General features: G+C 43.2%; 1 protein-coding gene and 2 long non-coding RNA genes across 4 annotated transcripts in view; 2 read left to right on the top strand and 1 right to left on the bottom strand.

The window, feature by feature from the left end:
- The window catches only part of LOC309613893, a 55,252-nt gene that overhangs the window by 650 nt on the left and 32,686 nt on the right, over positions 1-21,916 (top strand). The window lies entirely within an intron of this gene.
- Positions 7,898-11,951, top strand: LOC309613611. Its single transcript, XR_014235809.1, has 2 exons — positions 7,898-7,944; positions 10,017-11,951. It is a non-coding gene; the product is annotated as an uncharacterized lncRNA (long non-coding RNA).
- On the bottom strand, positions 12,644-21,860 carry GJC3 (gap junction protein gamma 3). 2 transcript variants are annotated; one of them, XM_082360601.1, is made up of 3 exons: positions 18,039-21,860; positions 13,271-14,055; positions 12,644-12,959 (listed from the first exon to the last, which is right to left on the bottom strand). In XM_082360601.1, exons 2-3 carry the CDS (start codon positions 14,052-14,054, stop codon positions 12,952-12,954), a joined length of 792 nt encoding a protein of 263 aa, XP_082216727.1. In that variant the 5' UTR covers position 14,055; positions 18,039-21,860; the 3' UTR covers positions 12,644-12,951. The 2 variants fall into 2 exon arrangements, with proteins under 2 accessions (XP_082216727.1, XP_082216726.1); XM_082360600.1 differs by having other exon boundaries at positions 12,644-14,055.

Raw genomic sequence — 21,916 nt, 5'->3', positions numbered from 1 at the left:
TTAGGGCAGGGGCCTCCCTCACCCAGTGCAGATAGAGGGTCTAATAATTAAGTTAGGAGAAAGAATCTAGGGTTAGATGGTCTTCCCCTGGTTTGAGATTTCCCACCAGTATTTTAGGTGGTTCAATGCGGAGGAGGTCTGTGGGCTAAAGGATGCTCTAAGCCAGCTCTGGGTGGTCTGCTATGAGCGGCTGTCATCCTATATGCTGGGAAGGAGCAGATCCTGTAGCTGCTGGTGCTGGAGCAGTTCCTGACCATCCTACCTGAGAAGGTCAACACCAGGGTGTGAGAGCAGTACCTGGAGAGTGGAGCTGAAGCTGTAGCTGTTCTGAGGACAGTGTGAAAAACCTGATAGGACCGGGAGAGCGGTGGGAAGGAAATCAGGTTTTTTAAGTTAAGATTCAGAAGCACAGATGCATTGCCTTTTGGTACCCAACTTGAAGACGGCAACCGTTTTGCTAACCCAAGGCACATCCATTGAGGTTTTCAACAAGCAGTGTGCTTGCCTGTTTCAGGGAATTATCTGTTTCTCTTCAATGGATTTTTGATCTTGTGTTTCTGAGGTGCTTGGCTTTTTTATTCTTCCCTCTATTCCTTTTCTCATGAAAGAAATTTTTAATTCTTCCTGTGTCCCAAAATCAGATACCACCTTTCCTGTAATATGCTCCGTAAGTGGTCACTGAATGTATGATTAAACGATTTGGAAAGGGGGTTCCTGAGATCACTATTTTGGGGTTTTGGTGAAAGTTCCACAGAATGTCTTTAAATGTTTACAACAGATAACTGCATTTTCCTTACAAGTTGAAATATTATCTTGAGAAGGAATCTGAGGGCATTCCCTGGTGGTCCAGTGGTTAAGACTCCATGCTACCACTGCAGGGGACCCGGGTTCGATCCCTGGTCCCTGGTTGGGGGAACTAAGATCCCACGTCCTGCAAGCCACACGGCACAGCCAAAAGAGAAAAAAAAAAAGAGAGAGAGAAGGAATCTGAGTCTTAAATATGGACCAAGCAGAATGAGGTGCTCTTATCAGTTACTGATGTTTGCCATGAGTATCGGTGGTGTGAGTGTCTATGTATCTGTATGTCTGCCTTTGTATTGAACTATATCTCCTTAATGTCTTTGTGTCTTCAATCCTGCCATACTCCTGAAATGAACATCCGTCTTTACTGAAAATATTGAGGCTCCCTAATTTACAGTTTTATTCATACGGAATTTCAGGGGATCTCAATTGGCCAAACAATCTTGAAAAAGAAGAACAAACTAGGAGTACTCACACTTCCTAATTTCAAACGTTATTACAAAGCTGCAGTAATCAAAACATGGTACTGCTATAAGGACAGACATGTAGATCAATGGAATCGAATTGAGAGTACAAAAACAATGCCATACATCTACAAGCAATTGATTTTCAACAATGGTGCCAAAACCATTATATGCAGGGAAAATAGGCTTTTCAACAAATGGTGCTGGGACAACTGGATATCTCCATGCAAAAGAATGAAGTTGGACCCTTATCTCATACCATATACAAAAATTAATTCAAAACCAAAGACCTAAATGTAAAGCTAAAACTATAAAATTTTTAGAAGGAAACATAGGTCTAATCTTCACAGTCATGGATTAGGCAATGGTTTCTTAACTATAACACCAAAATCATAAGCAACAAAAGAAAAAATTGATAAACTGGATTTCATCAAAATTAAAACCTTTTGTGCATCAAAGGACACTCAATAAAGTGAAAGACCACCCACTGAATGGGAGAAAATATTTGGAATATCAGATCCTTAAATCTGATAAGGATCTAGTATCCAGAATATATGAAGAACTCAACAATAAAAATACAAACAACCCAATTTTAAAATGGACAAAGATTTGAGTAGACATTTCCCCAAAGAAGCTATACAAATGGCCAATAAGCACATGAAAAGATGCTCAACATCATCAGTCATTAGGGAAATGCAAATCAAAACCACAGTGAAATATCACTTCACCCACTAGGATGGCTAGAATTTAAAACTCAAACAGAGAAAAATAAAAACAAAATACCAAGTGTTGGCAAGGATGCAGATTAAATTGGAATCCATTTGTACATTGCTGCTGGGAATGTGAAATAGTAAATAGTACAGCTGCTGTGGGAAAAAGTTTGGCAGTTCCTCGAAAATTTAAACGAAGTGTTACCATATGCCCCAGCAATTTCACTCCTAGGTATTTACCCAAGAGAACTGAAAACATAAACAAAAACTAATACATGAATGTTCGTAGCACCATGATTCATAATAGCCCCAAAGTGGAAACAATCCAAATGTCCAGCTGAAAAATGAGTAAATAAAATGTGGTATAGCCATACAATGAAATAATAATCATAAAAGGAATGAGGTACTGATACATGCTACAACATGGATGAACCTTGATAACAGGATGCTAAGTGAAAGAAGCCCGTCACAAAAGACCACATACTGTATGATTCCATTTGTATGAAAAGCCCAGCCTAGGAAAATCTGTAGAGACAGAAGGTAGATTAGTGGTTGCTTATGTTTGGGGGCATGGGGATTTGCGAATAACAGCTAAGTACTATAGGGTTTCTTTTTGAATTGCTGAAAATTTTCTAAAATTGTGTTAATGGATACACAACTCTGACTATACTAAAAGCCATTGAGGGCTTCCCTGGTGGCGCAGTGGTTAAGAATCTGCCTGCCAGTGCAGGGGACACGAGTTCGAGCCCTGGCCCGGGAAGATCCCACATGCCATGGAGCAACTAAGCCCGCTTGCCACAACTACTGAAGCCCGCGCGCCTAGAGCCTGTGCTCCGCAACAAGAGACACTGCAATGAGAAGTCCGCACACAACGAAGAGTACCCCCTGCTCGCCACAACTAGAGAAAGTCTGCGCGCAGCAACAAAGACCCAGCGCAGCCATAAATAAATAAATTTATTAAAAGCCATTGAATTATATACTTTTACTGGGTGAATTATAGGGTGTGTGAACCATATGTCAATAAAGCTATTTTAGGGACTTCCCTGGTGGCGCAGTGGTTAAGAATCCGCCTGCCAATGCAGGGGACACGGGTTCGAGCCCTGGTCCGGGAAGATCTCACATGCCACGGAGCAACTACGCCCGTGCGCCACAACTACTGAGCCTGTGCTCTAGAGCCTGTGCGCCACAACTACTGAAGCCCGCGTGCCTAGAGCCCGTGCTCCGCAACAAGAGAAGCCACCGCAATGAGAAGCCCGCGCACCACAGCAAAGAGTAGACCCCGCTCGCCGCAACTAAAGAAAGCCCGCGCACAGCAACGAAGACCCAACGCAGCTATAAATAAATAAATTTATTTAAAATAAATCAATTAATTAAAAAATAAAGCTATTTTAAAAGGGACACCATCAAGGAGGAATTCAGAATGATGACATTTGCTTTTTTTCTGTCCTTGGTCACTTGTCTGGGCTCTGGCTATGCTAGATACAGGATTCTTTATGAAACACTGTGTAGCAGAAAGAAAACTGTTACTTTGCTAGTTGTTGCCAAAGTGTCTTTGGGGAATCAAGTATCTTTCCTTAGGAATGAGCCTTCCTTGCCGCAGACCGGCTGCAGAAAGCTAGAAGTTCCTGGCGGTGAGGGGTAAGGAACTGAAAAGCACCAGTATGGGGTCAGAAGGGCCAAGACAACTGATGGTTGCAAGGCAAGTTTATTCAAAGAGCATGAATGTATATATAGGTTTAGTAAGGAACGAATAGCAGACAATAAATCAGTAAACCTTGTTTTCCACATAATTCTGTCGCCACTATCTATGCGTCAGCATGCTTTACGGGCCATTCTCTGGAGATACAGACTTCCCCCTTAGGGCAGCACGTCCTTCTTCTGGGGAACAACCAGGGGCTCTTAGATCCAGAGCAGGCACCTGGAACGAAACTGGCCGCAAGCCATTTTCCTTTTTTATGCTCAATACCGCAGCGTCAGGAGTGCATACCAAGAAAGAGACAAGCAGTTCTCCGGAAAGCAGAAAGCTGAATAAGCTTACAGCTTGGGGGCCACCACATTTCCCCCTTTTTTATTATTTTTTAAAGCTTGATAATGTAGTTTTAAGCCATGAACATCCTGACGCAAGACAGCGAGGCGCCCCATTACAAATCTGACAACACAAGGTAATAAACCGATCACCAATAAAAGTAGTACACCAATTGATATCAGGCCCGAGAGCCCTCCATGAATCCATTGTATCGGATTTAGCCATTGTAGTTGATCTAATAATCCTTGAATCAAATTCTGGGGTCCATCTTCGTCCAGGTGGGCCTCTTGAATAGCTTGTATTTCGGCATTTAACTTTTGAATATCAAGGCTAATGTGTCCATCAGTCCATACACTTAATATATGCATTTTAACTTTTTCCCAATCCCATTGTGAATCATTATATAAATGTTGAGTTACACAAATCCAGGTATATTTGGCATGACAAATCAAACGCATTTTTAATTTTAAAGCCATAACTTGATCCCCTATTCCTATTAGAACATTTTTTAATTCATCTACTTCCGTTTTTAGTTGGATATCAATATGACTTTGTAGGGCTAATGCTACACTAGTATTTTTAGATAACTGATTAACATAATGAGCCTGGTGAATAGTTTGTGAAAGAGCAATCCCAGCAGTGGCCGCAGTAGCAGTTAAAGCTGCTAAGGCTAGGATTGCACATATTAGAACACCTATAAATCTCTTTGGTCGTTTTAATGCTTCAGTCAATTCCAGCGAGGCTTGCATGCCAGTGTTATGATACCATGGTTCAGACAAATTAACAGGTAACATTACATAAGAAGGTTGCTTCATAATCATAACAGATGTAGATCCTTTAACGGGCAAAACACAACTACTAAAGATACAATTAACACAAGTAATATTATAACCTATAGGATTCATAGTGTTTTCTACAATTAAGTCTCCAATCAATAAAGCATAAGGAGGAGCGACGCAAGTAATCACCGGTCTATAAGAAAAGGATAAGGCAAGTTTCCAGAATTCCCATTGCTTGTAAAAAACAAGGCTGTTATTATTAACGGGGACAGAAGAAACTAGTATGGTGCCATTATCATAATCTAAAGTACACCAGACAGAGGCTTTAGTCCATGTATCATTACAAACAGGAAAATCAGACTGCAGGAATTCAGAAGCCATAAAAGCAGGAAATTGTAGTCCTGTGACAGTCTTTACGACCGTAATTTGATGTCCAGCTAATAACGTCCCTTGATTACCCATGGTAGTTTCAATACACAAATAATGTCCAATATCTTTAATCCTCAAGCGATATATGCATAGAGAATGATCCAACGAAGTATTAGAAGCAAGCTTAGTTACTCTAGCATTCATGTGAATGGGAACGTTATCCTTATACCAAAATACAAAGGTGGATAAATCTCCTCGTCTAGAAACAGTCTGTTTGCAAGGAAGACAAATATTAGATCCCACAGCTTTATAATTTTTTTGTAAATGAGTAAAAAATTGAGAATTTACAGTGGTTTGGTAAGAAATAGCATGTTCTAAAGCAACAGCCTTAACACAACCCGAATTGGTACTCATAGGACTTAAACAAACAGGGGGAGTATTAAACCAATTAGAGTAATTAACAGAAGTTTTAGTAATAGGCAAATTTCCTAGCACTCTTCCAAAAGTAGAATCATTATAGAAAATTGGAAGGTCGGCTTCAGACCATGTAACAGGTTGTAATAAAGGAGGATCGGGTACATAAGCCCAATAAGATTTAGCCTCTATAGGTGGGGCTGCCAATACAGCTATCATGGCTAAAAAAAAGGTAAGAGGAGAGCGAGGATGAGCACTCTCCTCCATAATCCTTCGTGCTTGAAATACTAAACATTGCAATATTGCAATTGATACCAAGTAATTTGGTTTCGATCTCCCCTCACCTCCCTGACAAGTTGTCTCCTACTCTGTCGCCGCATTCTTCTCGTCTGCCGGGGCGGGGGGGGGGGGGGGGGGGGGGACCGGTTGGGGTGTGCTGTGGTCGATTGCGAGAGCCTCAGGCGACGCATTCTTCGAGTCAGGGTGTTTATTGGTGATGGCATGATAATGTCGAACCAAGCGCTCCGGGAGCCACCGAGGAGAGTCTGCCTCCCTAGGGAAAACACAAACATGGCCTCGGCCCCATACTAAAACAGGGTCTGGTCCATGCCAAAGGTTAGTCATGGGATCTTTCCATTTAACAAGCGCTTTTTCAGGAGGGGTTCCAGAAAGACCTGTAAACAATCGTTCATAAGGCGTGTGACTAAAAGCATCTAAAGTTAAAAAATTTAAAATAAAGCATGATTAAGCATAATCTGAGGAGATCTATCATATTCCCCCTTTTTTGTTTTTTGTAATGTAATTTTTAATTGTTGGTTGGCACGTTCTACAATACCTTGACCCTGAGGATTGTAGGGAATGCCTGTTTTATGTGAAATATGGAAAGTTGCACAAAAATTGGCAAAAGCTTTACTCGTATATCCTGGAGCATTACCTGTTTTTAAAGCTTTAGGAATTCCCATAGATGCAAAACAATGAAATAAATGAGTAATTACATATTTAGTAGATTCCCCAGCCAAAGGCGTAGCACATATAAAATTAGAGTAAGTATCAACAGTTACATGAACAAATTGTAATTTACCAAAAGAGGGAATATGAGTAACATCCATTTGCCAAAGATGATGAGGGAGTAAACCCCGAGGATTGACTCCAAATTGTGGAACAGGAAGGTGGGGTAAACATTTAGAGCAGGACTTAACAATGTATCGGGCTGTTTCTCTAGAAATAGAGAATTGTTTTTGAAGCATAGCAGCAGATTGATGATGTAAATTATGTGATTGTGTAGCAAGATCCTGAGGTTGAGATAAACTTAAGGCTATAATCTTTGTATTTTCGTCAGCCAATTGATTTCCCAAAGACAATGGGCCAGGGAGACCTGAATGGGCTCGAATATGTAATATGGCTACAGGAAAGTCATGCTGACGAAAAATCTTCTGTAGTTGAAAGAAAGTCTGAAACAATTGAGAATCAACAGTATTGCCAATTATAGCGGTTTCTATGTTACGCAAAATAGTAACCAAATAATGGCTATCCGTATAGAGATTAAAAGAACAATGTGAAAAGATTTGAAAAGCCAAGGAAATCGCATGTAATTCAACTCGTTGGGCAGAGGTATGATCTGTTTGTTCTTTATGAAGTAAGTCATCAGAAATAACCACAGCGATGCCATTGGCAGAACCATCAGTAAAAACATTTGGGGCATTGAGAATAGGAGTTGAACAGATAGTTTTAGGAAAAATAAATAGATGTTGAGTAGCAAAATGAAGGAGTTTATTAGAAGGATAATGATTATCAATAATTCCTGAATATCCAGCAAAAGCAAGAGCCCAAAAATCAGAGACAAATAATAGCCAAGAATATTGATAAGTAGTATAAGGTATAATAATAGAATTTGGTTCATATCCTACCAACTGAATATTTCTTCTACGACCCAATTGAACAAGGGTTGCTATTAACTCATAATAAGGTGTAATGACTTTATTAGGCGTATTTTTCATATGAATCCATTCAAGAACTCCTGTTTCTTGCCATAATAAGGCGGTAGGGGTATGTGACGTAGCACAGATTATTAATAGTATAGGTAAAGAAGGCTCAATTCTAGTTAGCTGAGCAGATTGTATTGCTTTGTTTACAAGCTTGAGTGCTTGTTGAGCTTCAGAAGTTAAAATACGAGGGGAAGAAGGATCAGGACTTCCCTTTAGGATATTAAAAAGAGGCTGTAATTGACCCGTAGTTAATTTTAAAGAAGGTTGCAGCCAATTAATATCTCCTAATAACTTTTGAAAATCATTTAAAGTTTTAAGAACGTCAGTCCGTATCTCTATCTTCTAAGGTGTAATATTATAATTTGTGATATACTTACCAAGATATGAGAAAGGTGGGTTCATCTGTACTTTGTCAGCAGCAATGACTAGTCCTGATCATGACAAATGACTTTGAAGGGAATTATAAGCCTTAAGTAAAATATGTTTATCAGAATAAGCAAGTAATAAGTGATCCATATAATGAATAAAATATATCTGAGGGAACTGTTTACGAACAGGGGCAATAACTTGAGGTACAAACTGTTGACATAAAGTAGGACTATTAGCCGTACCCTGAGGTAGCATTTTCCATTGATAACGTTGCATAGGTTCTATAAAATTTAAAGAGGGTAAGCTAAAAGCAAATCGCAACTTATCAGCCGGAAATAGAGGAATAGCAAACAAGCAATCCTTAAGATCAATAATAATAATCATATAATTTTTAGGTATGGCTGCAGGAGAAGGCAAACCTGGTTGCAGAGCTCCCATAATTACCATAGTTTGATTAACAGCACGTAAATCTTGCAATAAACGATATTTTCCCGATTTTTTCTTTATAACAAATATAGGAGTATTCCAAGGGCTATTAGACTTTTCTAGTCTGCCCAAAGCAAGCTGTTCATTAATTATATTATGGGCCGCCATTAATTTCTCCTTAGAAAGGGGCCATTGGTCCACCCAGACAGGATTATCAGAAATCCAAGTTATAAGGTCAGCATGTGGTGGAGGAGAATCCAAGGCCCCTAGAAAAAACACAAGCCTGTTTTATCCCATTTATTATCAGTCTGTAAGGGTAATTTATTTCCCTGTTGATTTTTTCCCAAACCATTCCTAGGATCATACCCTTGATTTAACAACATATTAGTTACAGTAGGGTTGGGACTAAGCAATAGGATTCCCATTTGTTGTAATATATCTCTTCCCCAAAGGTTAACTGGCAATCCGGGCAATACGTAGGGTTTGAATATTCCTTGATTACCTTCAGCATCCGCCAATGTAGGTATTGCGAACTTTGTTATGGAGAATTAGATTGGCCAATACCTTGCAACTGTGTAATGGTTTGGTGCACGGGCCAATTTTTTGGCCAATGTATAAACAAAATAACAGAAACATCAGCACCAGTATCTAATAACCCAGAAAAAGGCCTTCCATTTATTTTTAATACCAGTTGTGGTCTTTCCCTACCAATTTGTTGAATCCAATAAACTGCATCAGAGGAACCGAAAGCCCCAGTTCCTCTTTTGTTATGTTGTAAAATTTTTCCTTCTGGTATATATGGAATTAATAGAAGCTGAGCTATTCGCATACCGGGCGTGATAAGAAAAGATCCTTTTGATGTTTGAACCATAACCTTTAATTCCCCTTCATAATCAGCATCAATCACCCCAGGAATAATAGTTAAGCCTTTCATAGACATACTACTTCTTCCAAGGATTATACCAACCGTTCCCTGGGGTAAAGGCCCAAAAGTTCCCGTAGGAAGGGCTTGGGGTCCCATATCCGAGGTTAATAAGAATTGGGTGGAGGCACAGAGGTCCAGTCCTGCACTATTTGGCGTGGCCCTTTGAAGGGAGGAGATTCCATTCCCTGAGGAACAAAGGTCTGAGCTGGAGGCGGTGGAGCAGGTTGTGGGGGGATTATTGACATTGCTCCAATTGTTTGATGGGGCCGGAGCAGGCCCCTCCGGAAGTTTCCCGACAAGGGAGTTCCATCTTTATGAGTCACTGATCGACATTCTTTAGCCCAATGCCGTCCTCTTTGGCATCGGGGACAAATTGTGGGAGGAGGAGATTTACCTTGAGGCACAGAATTTACGATAGGCATATTAGGAGTATCAACAGTACAATTTTTTGCAAAATGACCTGGCTTCCCACATTTAAAACAGTTTTTACTTTTAGCATTTGGCCCAAATCCTGCCTTAGTTAGGGCTGCAGCTATAGCTGCTCCCTGTAAGTAAGATGATCCAATATCAGAACAAACTCGAATATAATCCTCTAAATTTCCTTTCCTTTTCCATGGACGTATAGCTGCTTGACAAATATTATTAGCATTTTCGAAAGCCAATTGTTTGACGATAATTGCTCCAGAAGGACCATCAGAAATAATTCTATTAACAGCCTGTAATAATCTATCCACAAAATCAGCATAAGGTTCATCTGCCCCTTGCCTTATTTTAGCAAGGTCTTCAGTCCTAGTGGAGGCAGGTAAATGTTTCCATGCATGTAGAGCTATATGATTGATCTGAGCATAAGCCACAAAAGGGAAAGCTAATTGATCCTGTAATAACTGATGTTGTCCTTCCCCAATCAACATCTCATAATTTACTAGCACATTATGTGCAGTATTTCTTTCAGCTTGTTCAGCAGCCTTTTCATAATATTCTGATTTCCAAAGTAAATAGTCGCCACCAGTGAGACAAGCACGAGCAATAGATTTCCAGTCTGCTGGAGGCAATGCTTCTGTTGCAATAGTATCCAACATAGTAATAGTGAAAGGGGCTATAGGCCCATATCGTGCACAGGCTGCTTTTAAATCTTTCAAAACCTTAAAGGAGAGAGGCTGATATTCCCGATTATTTTGTTGTGGATTTTGAGGATTGGGTCGTTCCACCACCGGGCAGCAGAATAAAGGATCCTCCCCTCTATTAAGAGCTCCCCGTACTGCTTGTTGTAAAGGACTAAGCTTAGGAGGGATAGGGACAGAGACACGTAATTGCTGTAACCATGGAAGAATATTTTCATCAGGATATTTTTCAGCCTCATATTTGGCTTCTTCATCCGCTAGATCAAAAGAAAAGTCATCATCATCAAGTGAATTAACACTCTTTATCCTCGGTGGCAAAGGAGGTGCAGTAGCTACTGTAGCAATATGTTCTACAGATTTAGCTGTTAATTTTGGAACTGAATCATAAATTGGATTAAAACAATCTCTTATTAAATTCCACAAGCTAAAAGTGGAAACTGAAACAGAAGATGGTCCATGTGCTTTATGATATTTAGATAACTCATCTCCTACACGAGTCCAAATTGCTAAGTCCACTGATCCTCCTTCAGGGAACCGAGGACAAGCATCATATACTAATTGCAAAAATTCCAGAAGTTGTGAGGTAGTTACCTTAATTCCACGGGCTTTTAACATTGAAAGCAAAACCTGAGCAAATAAATCACGCTCCTTAGAGCCCTTTTGTCCCATATTATTTTACTTCTGACTCTTTCTCGAGTTACCGTCCTAAAAACGAAATTATTTCTTGTGGCCACACTATCTCACTCGAGAGTTCTACTTACCTGAAATCTTCCGAAATGCCTCACGCACTCAGGTCCCTGTTCAGGCGCCACTTGCCGCAGACCGGCTGCAGAAAGCTAGAAGTTCCTGGCGGTGAGGGGTAAGGAACTGAAAAGCACCAGTATGGGGTCAGAAGGGCCAAGACAACTGATGGTTGCAAGGCAAGTTTATTCAAAGAGCATGAATGTATATATAGGTTTAGTACGGAACGAATCCAGACAATAAATCAGTAAACCTTGTTTTCCACATAATTCTGTCGCCACTATCTATGCGTCAGCATGCCTTATGGGCCATTCTCTGGAGATACAGACTTCCCCCTTAGGGCAGCACGTCCTTCTTCTGGGGAACAACCAGGGGCTCTTAGATCCAGAGCAGGCACCTGGAACGAAACTGGCCGCAAGCCATTTTCCTTTTTCACGCTCAATACCGCAGCGTCAGGAGTGCATACCAAGAAAGAGACAAGCAGTTCTCCGGAAAGCAGAAAGCTGAATAAGCTTACAGCTTGGGGGCCACCACATTTCCTAACTTACTTGGGGATCATTTGAGATTCAGAGGAGACAACCAAACCTGGAAACTGCTCTTTGTTGAGAATTTGAGGGCAAGGAAGAACTGAGAAGGGAAGTGTTTCTGCAAAAAAGGTGGGAGGCTGAGATGCTTTTTGGACAGAAATGCCTGAGAGACTCAAGAAAAGAGAAGCCTGCTATTCAGCATTAGATCATCTGCTGAATCACACTGTGATATAAATGTCCCTTACTGTTAGCCCTGAATCAGCAATAAAACTCTGCTGTCTTTTCTGTGTGATATTGAGGAGTATGAGTTTAAAAAGTAGCGACTTGGCCCCCCCCCCCCCCATGCAACAATGGAGCAGCTGCAAAGTACAAAGCAGAGAATGAGGATTGAGCAGAAATCAGAGCTGTCAGTGGTCCAGGGTTATAAGCCTCTGAATTCACAGGAATCTTCCAGAAGAGTGTGGCTGAGTGTTTTTTGTTTTTTTTATAATTTTTTTTTAATTTTTATTTATTTATTTATTTATTTTTATTTATGGCTGTGTTGGGTCTTAGTTCCCGTGCGAGGGCTTTCTCCAGTTGTGGCAAGCGGGGGCCACTCTTCATCGCAGTGCGCGGGCCTCTCACTATCGCGGCCTCTCTTGTTGTGGAGCACAGGCTCCAGACGTGCAGGCTCAGTAATTGTGGCTCACGGGCCCAGCTGCTCTGCGGCATGTGGGATCTTCCCAGACCAGGGCTCGAACCCGTGTCCCCTGCATTGGCAGGCGGATTCTTAACCACTGCGCCACCAGGGAAGCCCCTGGCTGAGTGTTTGAATACATTGAATCTATATATTAAAGGACGCTGGGTTCCATATGCTTGGCAAGCCAGAGTTTCTGAATATGACATATGTTGCAGGGCTGGGTGCCTTTATAGGTTACAAGATTTTAAAGGTGGGGGGAGCAGAGAATGTGGACAGCAGGAAAGAGGAGACTCATCGAGACAGGAAAGAGGATTGTCCTCAGCAACAGTGGTCAATATTTATTGCGCAGGACAGAGAGGCACGGTTTTATGGAGGTTTCTGCTGGCTGACTCTGGAACCAAGCCCATGAAAATTGTGATCCTGACACCAGGGAATTCTGGTGAGAAGGCACAAGCAGGAGATCTCCAAGGAAAAACTTCAGACACCGTGGCCCCCCAAGGCTCTTGGATATGCTCCAACAGCCTTTAATTTGCCATGGAGATAAACACCCCACTCACTGGATGTTCCGACGAAGATCCAGTCATAGGGTTTCCTTCAGAGGTGAGCCAGGTGTCTTCATAACTCTGCAAAGTAGAGGATCAAGCAGAAGCTTAGACTTTTCCTAAGTGGGAAGAGACCTAAATGGAAGGGCAGGAGGTGCAATCAACTGAGCACTTGGGTCCTGGTTCATTGGAAGGAACCATCCAGTTGATGGGGATGCAGTTGGGCGATGGGGTGGGATGAGTGGTTCGGACACATCTGCGTAGAACCTGGTTTTCTGCTTCGTAACGCGTGGGAGTTGTGCTTCCCAGAGGGTGAGGGACCTGCCGTGGGGGATCCTCAGGACCCATACATCAGGGACAGGTAGAAAGAGGAACATCAGTGCCCCTCTCACCTGCTTCTCCAAACCGTTCTCTTGTTTCCACCACTGGGAAGTTATCAGTCGGTTCCTTGTGTCTTTGGGCGCTCTCTGAAGTTGGGAAGTAGTTAGAAGAGGGAGATTTGTGCTTCCAGATCTTCCACCATCTCCCCAGGCCCAGGAGCACAAGCTCCAAAAGCGTGAACAAGAGACAGAGCCCAGTGACCCCAAACATGGTCTTCAGGAAGATGGTCTTCTCAGAGGGGCGAGACAGATTACAGCTTATACTACCAAGGCAAGGCTCTCGACGACATGCAAAGGAGCTGGGCATCTTGAACCCGTACAGATGGTACTGCCCCCCCAAGGCTGCCCCTTCAAGGGCCAGTCGTACCCCCAGCTGTGCCACATAGGCCCAGAGCACCCTGGGGCTTCCAGCCCCCAAGGCATCTCTGCTTTTCTCCCCTTGGCGGATCAGGGTCTCCTCTTCCTTCTTCACCTTTTCAGATTCCTCCCAGTGCCAGATCACATGATACAGAGTGAAACCCATGTAGAGGGCACTGGGTACAGCCACCAGGGCGACCTGGAAGGCCCAGAAGCGCAGCGGGGAGAGAGGGTGGAAGGCATCGTAGCAGGCAACCTTGCAGCCCAGCTGCTGCGTGTGACACACGAACTCGCTCTGCTCGTCGCCGTAGACCCCCGTCCCGCTGGCGGCCAGCAGCACAAGGCGGAACCCCAGGAGCACGGGGAGCAGGAGGCGCCCCACGGGGGTGGAGTGCCGGCTCTCCTCCACCGCCAGCCGCCTCAGGAACCGGCCGCACATCCTGTTAGGGAGCAGAGGACAGTGGTGAGTGTGGATGTGCTGCCCACTGCCCTGTGGGAGAAGTGCCAGGCCAGCTCTTCACTCCCAGTCCGACGATGACTAAGGCAGGCTTCCTTGCTCCTCTCCTAGGGCCTGGCTGATCAAATACCGTGACCCGAGGGCACCTCTGTATAGTTAACGGAATCATCTATGTAAAATATTAATAGTGAGTGAGTGTGGTTGTGGCTTTCTCTTCTGTCCCCCCTCCTGTACTGCTGGAGGGGAGAGGAACTCTCGGCCTGCGGGGAGACCAGGGTCTGTCTTTGTCTCTCTCTGTCCCTCCCTCCCGCTCCTGCTTCCCAAAGGCTAAATTGTCAGAGACCCGAGTCCTCTGAAAACCATTGCTTCCCTAGGTGATGGCTGCTAGGTCTGGTGCTACTGTCAGTGTCACCTGAATGAAATCAGTGCTGCCCCTGGGAGGGGTGGGCATTGCCTTGCCCGTCTGCTTTTCTCTGGCTTCAGGCCCCCAGGTGCTCGCAGGTGTGTCAGTCTGGCCCCCATCACAGTGGTGAGACTGAGGTGAGGTTAGGTTAAGGGGCTCGATGGGGATCCAGTGAACAGAGTGAATGTCAAGGCTTGCTCTAGTCTGATGTTCTTTAGACCTAACCAGCTTAGGAAAGGAGAATACTTTGAAGAAAACCCAGCAGAATCTACTGATTAAACATAATGGTGTTTGGGCCAAAGCCAGAGGTGACGGGATAAAAATTCAAAATTCAACTCTGCTTTGTCATTGCTCCTTGGGTTTATATCTCCCTCGTGGTGAGAGGTGACCATGGTCGAGGACAGGCTTCAGAAATTCTTCTCTTCTCTGGACAAAATGCCGTCATGCTACAAGCCCAGTTTGCCGTCTTCTTCTCTGTCCTCCTCAACGCCAAGCAGCTCTTCCTAACCCTCCCCCTTCAGCCCAAACTCTTACTTACCTGGTTCCCCTCACTTTCAGAAGACCATGCAAACTCTGATTCCAGAGAAAATAGACTCATTAGTGTGAAACCCTGAAGCTCCTTCTTCTCGTACCTTCACAGTCACGTCCTGCTGTAGCATCTTAGACAAAGAAGTGTCTTTCCACTTGTCCAAGGCTGCCCTCCCTTTCAAGTCTGTGTCCCTGGGTCACTCCTTCCAGCTTCTTCAAGAATTTGACCCCCTAATTATCTTTCCTGTAATTCAGACCATCCTTGTTTCTGCTCTGACCTTGAACTTGCTTAGGTTTCTTCCTGTTAAGTCTAATAATAATAACCTGAATTTCTACATTAACATGGCAGCAAGTGAGACATGCCTAATTTATCTCACGTCGGCTTCCCAATTATAATACCCAGAGAGATGCACAAAACAATCTTAAATGAGTATTAGTGTTATAAACTATAGATAAGAATGGACCACATGCCAAAACTTAGGCAGAACGGTCACTTTTGTGCAATCAAAAGAGACGGATTGAGATGCTTCCAAGGGACAGTTCTAAGGGCCTCAGTTGACCAGAGAATTATGTCACCATCCACCAACTGTGAGAAACCATATTTGAGCCGCTAAGAATCAGAGTCTGAACCTCTGCCTGCCCCTCAGTCCCTGTCTTTCTTCTTCCTTCATAGACTGTGAAAACTTAGAAGTATATCAGGCTGCTGAAAATTCTTTTCTATAAAATTGGGTTAAAATTTTTAGAAGAAATTTATTTCCAGTATCTAGAAAGATGCAAAATTGGTCCCATGATTAAAGATGGCATATTGAAGATAAAGATTTATCCCTTCTCATCCCTAAGACTCCTCAAAAATGAGAGTAAATGGATCTTTACATGTGTACACCCACTATAAATAGAGTAGGAGAAAGATCACCAGCTTGATCTTTGAAGGCAATAAGACAGATTCTGGGGGAAATTAGATCAGGGTGCTAGAAAGCACATTGGATAATTCTTCCAGAATTCAAAGGAAGCAGATGAATAATTGAAAATAATAAAAGGTAAATAGATAAGGAACAAAATCTGTTTCTAATTTGGAAATCAAGACAGCAGTAAAAGTCACTAGCTTATGTATTGGTGGGAAAGCACTTAGTGAAGTGTCTAGGAAAGAAGTGGTTTCTCCATAAATGTTTCAGTTTTGTTTGGTGAAAACTGAGCTCCACAGCAAGTTTCAAGACTGGTCCTGGGTTTCTCAGCCTTGGCACTGTTGATGCTTGGGGCCTGATAATTTTTGTTTAGGGGTAGAAGGGGTGCTGTCCCATGCTTTGTAAGATGTTTAGCAGCATTCCTGGCCTCTATCCACTAGATGCCAGTAGCACACTTCTCCCCTCCCACCCACAACTGTCTCCAGATATTGCTAAGTGTCCCCTGGGGTCAAAATCACCCCTGGTTGAGAACCACTGCTTTAGGGTAGCACTGGTCCATCACCTCTCCACTCTTGGCTTCAGTTGCCAGCTCTGTAAAGCAAGCTGTCTGCACCAGACCATCTCGGAGGGCTTTTGTAGGGCATGATAATCAGCCCATTTCCAGGCTGGTTGTACGTCATTCTGTGAGGATGCCTGCAGCCTCTCGCACCTCATAAGTTCAAGGGGTCCCAGCACTTGGGATTGGGGGAGAGCCCTGGGCTCTGGGGGTTTCTGCCCTGGCCCTCCTGGCGAGTCACCAGACTAAATGCTAACTTGGTAAATTCTCAAGTCAAGCTCTCCGCCTCGTCTCATTTCCAAGTGCAGGCCCAGCACTGTCTACACATGTTGCCAGCACACCCCCAGCAGACCTGGAATTTAACACAGAGCAGCCCTGGCATATTCCAAGTGTCGGGAGTTTGAGTAGCTTCTTGAAGCCCTCTCTCTGGTTCTTCTTTCCCGTGCCCACCCCAGACCTGTAGCCAGACACCCAGATGTCCTCTGAGAGGCTCTCAGAACCGAGCTGAGGTCTCCAGGGCTCACCACAGAGCTTCGGGGGTTTGGAAGGGAGAGAACAGAAAAAGCAGGACAAGAGGGCTTGCTTGAGATCCCTCGGTTTGGAGCACCCTTCCTGCCCTTTGCCCCGCGGCTGTTATAACCAAAACAATGCTTATTCCACACACATTCCAGGGCCTCCTGGAGGGTGCAGACAATAAATATCCTCCTCCATCTCCCCGAGTCTGCAGACCAAAGGGAGTTTCGTATAAACCGAAGCTCAAGCACAGCCGTCCGTCCTCCCTCCTCCCCTGCTTTCCTGGGACCCTGTGGTCTCCCCATCTGTTCCCGCCGTCCCCAGCCCACCCCTCTCGTTCTCTGAGACCCGCATCCTCCTCCCACAAACACGTCTGCAGCTTTGCCCACAGCGGGCCAGAGACCCCAGGCCAAACTTCGAAACCTAGGGAGCTGAGGGCTCGGCATTGTTGAGAAAGCTCAAGGGACCACTCTGTTTCTCCGAGGGGAGAAATAGTTTGCAAATCAATGTATTCGGGAGGGGGCTGGCAGGATCTGAGCCCTGTCAAGATTTTAGAAGCAGTTCCTATGAGCTCAAGAGTTGGGAGAAGGAGGAAAACCCAGAGTTTGAGGGGATTTTCAAATACGTAAACAGATTTTTAAAAATTCCATAGCAATTTTGTTAAGAATTTTTCTAAGCATCTCTTGTTCTTTGGGAGAAAAATTTCAGGATACTATGGGCGGCAGAATCCACCTCAGAGAGTTAAGGCATGAAGGAAGGATGTCCGCTGAGGCCAGCACTAGAGCAGCTCCCTGCTTCCAGCTCACCCCACCTGGCCTAGAAAACTTTCTAGATCTTTTACTAAAAGTGCGGTCCACGGTGCAGCAGCCCTGTCATCACCAGGGGTGCAGAACCTCAGGCCACATCCCAGGCTTAGCAAGTCAAGTCTGAATTTTAATAATAATCCCCAGGCCGTGGGCGTTTGCATTAGAGTTGCAGATGCACAGCCCAGAGCCCCAGGCGGTCCCCACCACCACTACCCCAGGCCCCGTGCCAGCCCAGCTTTGCTCTGCCCTGGCACTCACCTGGTAGCTTCGAGCAGAAACACCAACAGCCGGGGAAAGAGGCAGAGGTAAGAGCCCTCAGGCTGGAGCCCGCAGGGTCCCAGCTCTCCCCCAGGCCCTGCCTCCACGCCTCCACCCACTCCTTCCCCCCCCCCTTGTCTTCCCTGGCAGCCTTAGCGCAGGGTCAAAGAATCGCAGCCAGAGGGGCAGGCAGCCCAGCTGCTAAAGAATGGGCTCTGGAGAATAACCCTCTGTTGTCGAGCATGAGGGCTCTGTCTTCTAAGTGAACTGAAGTGGGGATTTTCAGATCATCTGAAAGGGGGGCAAAGGCTTCGGCATGTTTTCAATATAGCGCCTTGCAGTCAACAGATAGAATTCCATACATTTATCCCTGGACATCCTCTCTTCTTGGCTGGGAGAAACGGGCTCTCTGCAACTCAGGGAGCCCAGCCCCTCTCCACCAGACCCAGGGAGAATTGCAACACCTGAGTCCCAGATACTGCCCCTGTGGAGATCTGAAACATCATTCCACTATTTTCTAGCATGTAACATTGTTATAGAGAAGTTCAAGTCCAGCTCAATAGTCTTCATCTTTTAAGTGATTTGATCTTTTTGACAGTTTGCCAAATGGATGATTTTTTACCTTTGAAGCCTGTTCACTCCTCCAGGGGATACTATTCAGCTAGACATAGAAACCTCTCACTGGCTCTTTCCTGTTCACATCTGGTACACAGGAAATATGGATGCATCCTTAGGGCCAAGAAACTCTGGGAATACAGGCCATTTCCAACGCAGCCACATCTCCTTCCGTTCATCTGCTGGATATCCTATCTCCTGCCTTTTTGATTTAGCAGTCGGGAGTCAACACACTGGAGCCCCTCTCACCAGGCATGAGATACAGGAGGCAGCACCCTCACGCCTTTCCCTTGGGGAGAACTAACAACACATCTCTTTCCAAGGCAGCTTCTCTCCAGAGTTAATCCTCTCTCCCTCTAATTTCCAACAACTCTGCCATTTTATACAACTTAGACGTGGGTGTAGAGTTCGAGTGACATAACTTATGTATTTGGTTTTCCTTTGAAATATTGCATTTTAGACTAACAAATCACTTTAGAATGTCATATGTGTTGTATTTTCTAAAATATTGCATCTTGAAATCCCAGTCCAAATTTCCAATATCTTGTTACACCAACATTTATTTAGTTGCTTAATAAATGATGGATATTCTAAGTGCTAAATGGTTATTAATTCACACTTCATAACAACTTTATGAAGTAAATACTGTTACTGCCCTCTTACAGAGGAGAGAAATGAAGAATAGAGAAGTTAAGTAACTTGTAAAAGGTTGACCAGCTAGTGAGTAGAGGAGATGGGATCTGAAAAAGCAATCTGGCTGCAGATAGCAAACCCCTAAACGCTACTATACTTCTAGCCTCACCATATTTCAAATTACCAGCCTTTAAACACCTTTTGATGGTAAATCCACTATAATTTCATACCCTCAAGAAAATAAAAATCCTCTGCTGGCATTTTCTCCATCTTAATGACTAGCTATGCCACCAACTCTGGATTCCAAGCAAAAACTTAGGTGTCATCACTGACAACTTCTCCTTCATTGAGCACATCTTATCATTCTACTAGTTGTACAGATTTCTGTCCCATGAATTAAGAAGGTGCCTTAGTTCAAGACTGAGTTACCGGGACTTCCCTGGTGGCGCAGTGGTTAAGAATCCGCCTGCCAATGCAGGGGACATGGGTTCGAGCCCTGGTCTGGGAAGATCCCACATGCCGAGGAGCAACTAAGCCCGTGTGCCACAACAACTGAGCCTGCGCTCTAGAGCCCGTGCTCCACAACAGGAGAAGCCACCGCAATAAGAAGCCCCCACACTGCAATGAAGAGTAGCCCCTGCTCGCAGCAATGAAGACCCAATGCAGCCAAAAAGAAAGAAAGAAAGAAATTTACCAAAAAAAAAAAAAAAAAAGACTGAATTACCGAAATGTCACCCTAGTGTCGCTGTTTCTAGACTTGTCCACCTCTAATGCATTCCTTGCATTGCAGACAATATTAAATTCAATTCTTATTTAGATTTACCAACATGTTTACCAGTTTCTTTGCTCAGTGTTGCTTCTTCAATTTTCTGCCTTCCTCCGGATTAAATCTTTTTCTCCTTCTCTCTCTCTTTTTTTTTTTCCCTTGGTGACCGTGGTCTTAACCATTTTTGTGTTCATTTTAGTAGTGTTAAATATATTCACATTGTTGTTGTTCAGTGGATTTCCAGAACTCTTTCATCTTGCAAAACTGAAACTTTGTACCCATTTCTACCTGCCCTCAGCCCCTGGCAACCATCATTCTATTTTCTGTTTCTATGAATTTGACTACTTTAAACCCCTCATATCAGTGGAATCATAGAACATTTGTGACTGGCTTATTTTACTTAGCGTGATCTCTTCAAGGTTCATTCATGTTGTAACATCTATCAGAACTTCATTCCTTTTTAAGGTTGGATGATATTCCGTTGTGTGTATGTATGTGCCACATTTTGTTTATCCATTCATCCATTGATGGACAGTTGGGGTGTTTCCACCTCTTGGCTATTGTAAATAATGGGCTATGAACATAGGTGCACTAAATTTTCTTCTTGAGGCACAACCTTTAATATTTCTTCTACTAGGGAACTGTCTAGGGGTAAACTCTCTTTTTTTCTTTCTTTTTTTTAAATTGAGGTATAGTTGATGTACAATATTATACAACATAGTGATTCACAATTTTTAAAGGTTATATTCCATTTATAGTTACTATAAAATATTGACTATATTCCCTGTGTTGTAAGATATATTCTTGTAGATTATTTATTTTATATGTAGTAGTTTTTGCCTCTCAATCCCCTACCCCTCTCTTGCCCCTCCGCCCCTTCCCTCTCCCCACTGGTAACCACTAGTTTTTTCTCTATATCTGTGAATCTGTTTCTTTTTTGTTAGATTCACTAGTTTGTTGTATTTTTTAGATTCCACATGTAAGTGATATCATACCGTATTTGTCTTTCTCTGTCTGACTTAGTTCACTTAGAATAATACCCTCCAGGTCCATCCATGTTGTTACAGATGGCAAAATCTTATTCTTTTTTATGGCTGAGTAGTATTCCATAATGTGTATATGTGTGTGTGTGTGTGTGTGTGTGTGTGTCACATTTTCTTTGTCCATTCATCTGTTAATGGACACTTAGGTTGCTTCCATATAAGCAGTCCTAACCACTGGATGGCCAGGGAAGTCCCACGATATCCTTAACCACATTTGCAAAGTCCCTTTTTCATATAAGGCAACATTCACAGGTTCTGGGGATTGGGATGTGCATATCTTGGGGGGCATTACCCAGTCTACTCTAGGCAAGAAAAGGAGGCACAAATGGCCCCCAAACATATGAAAAGCAGATCAACATCACTAATATTCAGAAAAATGCAACTTATAATCAAAAGGGCATGATCACAGAAAACTGTTAGGCATTGCCTTATAGGATTGGGTATATTCTATCTAACGTTAGCCTACATTCTGGTAATTCCTCAAAGATGAAAACTCTAAAGAAAATCTTGCATGGGTGCAGATATAGAAATGTATGAGAAATGTGCATAACAATATTGATGAAATAGCAAAACCGAGAAACAACCCAAATATCATCAATATTAGAACATATAAATCCTTGTGGTTTATTTAAACAATGAAGAACTACACAGCAGTGAAAATTAATGGACTTCAACTGCATGTATGAGCATTACTTATATTCATACTCATATTAACATGTATGAGTATAAAAATATATAATACAGAGGCAAAAAGGAAATCACGGAACTGTAATGTCACAGAACTGTATAATTCCACCACATATATAAAAAGTAAAAAGTTA

The sequence above is a fragment of the Balaenoptera borealis genome (genome assembly GCF_965194805.1).
Source record: "Balaenoptera borealis genome assembly, chromosome: 16".
NCBI classification, from domain to species: Eukaryota; Metazoa; Chordata; class Mammalia; order Artiodactyla; family Balaenopteridae; genus Balaenoptera; species Balaenoptera borealis.
The sequence above is the reverse complement of the archived record's forward strand: the minus strand, read 5'-3'. Positions and strand labels throughout refer to the sequence as shown.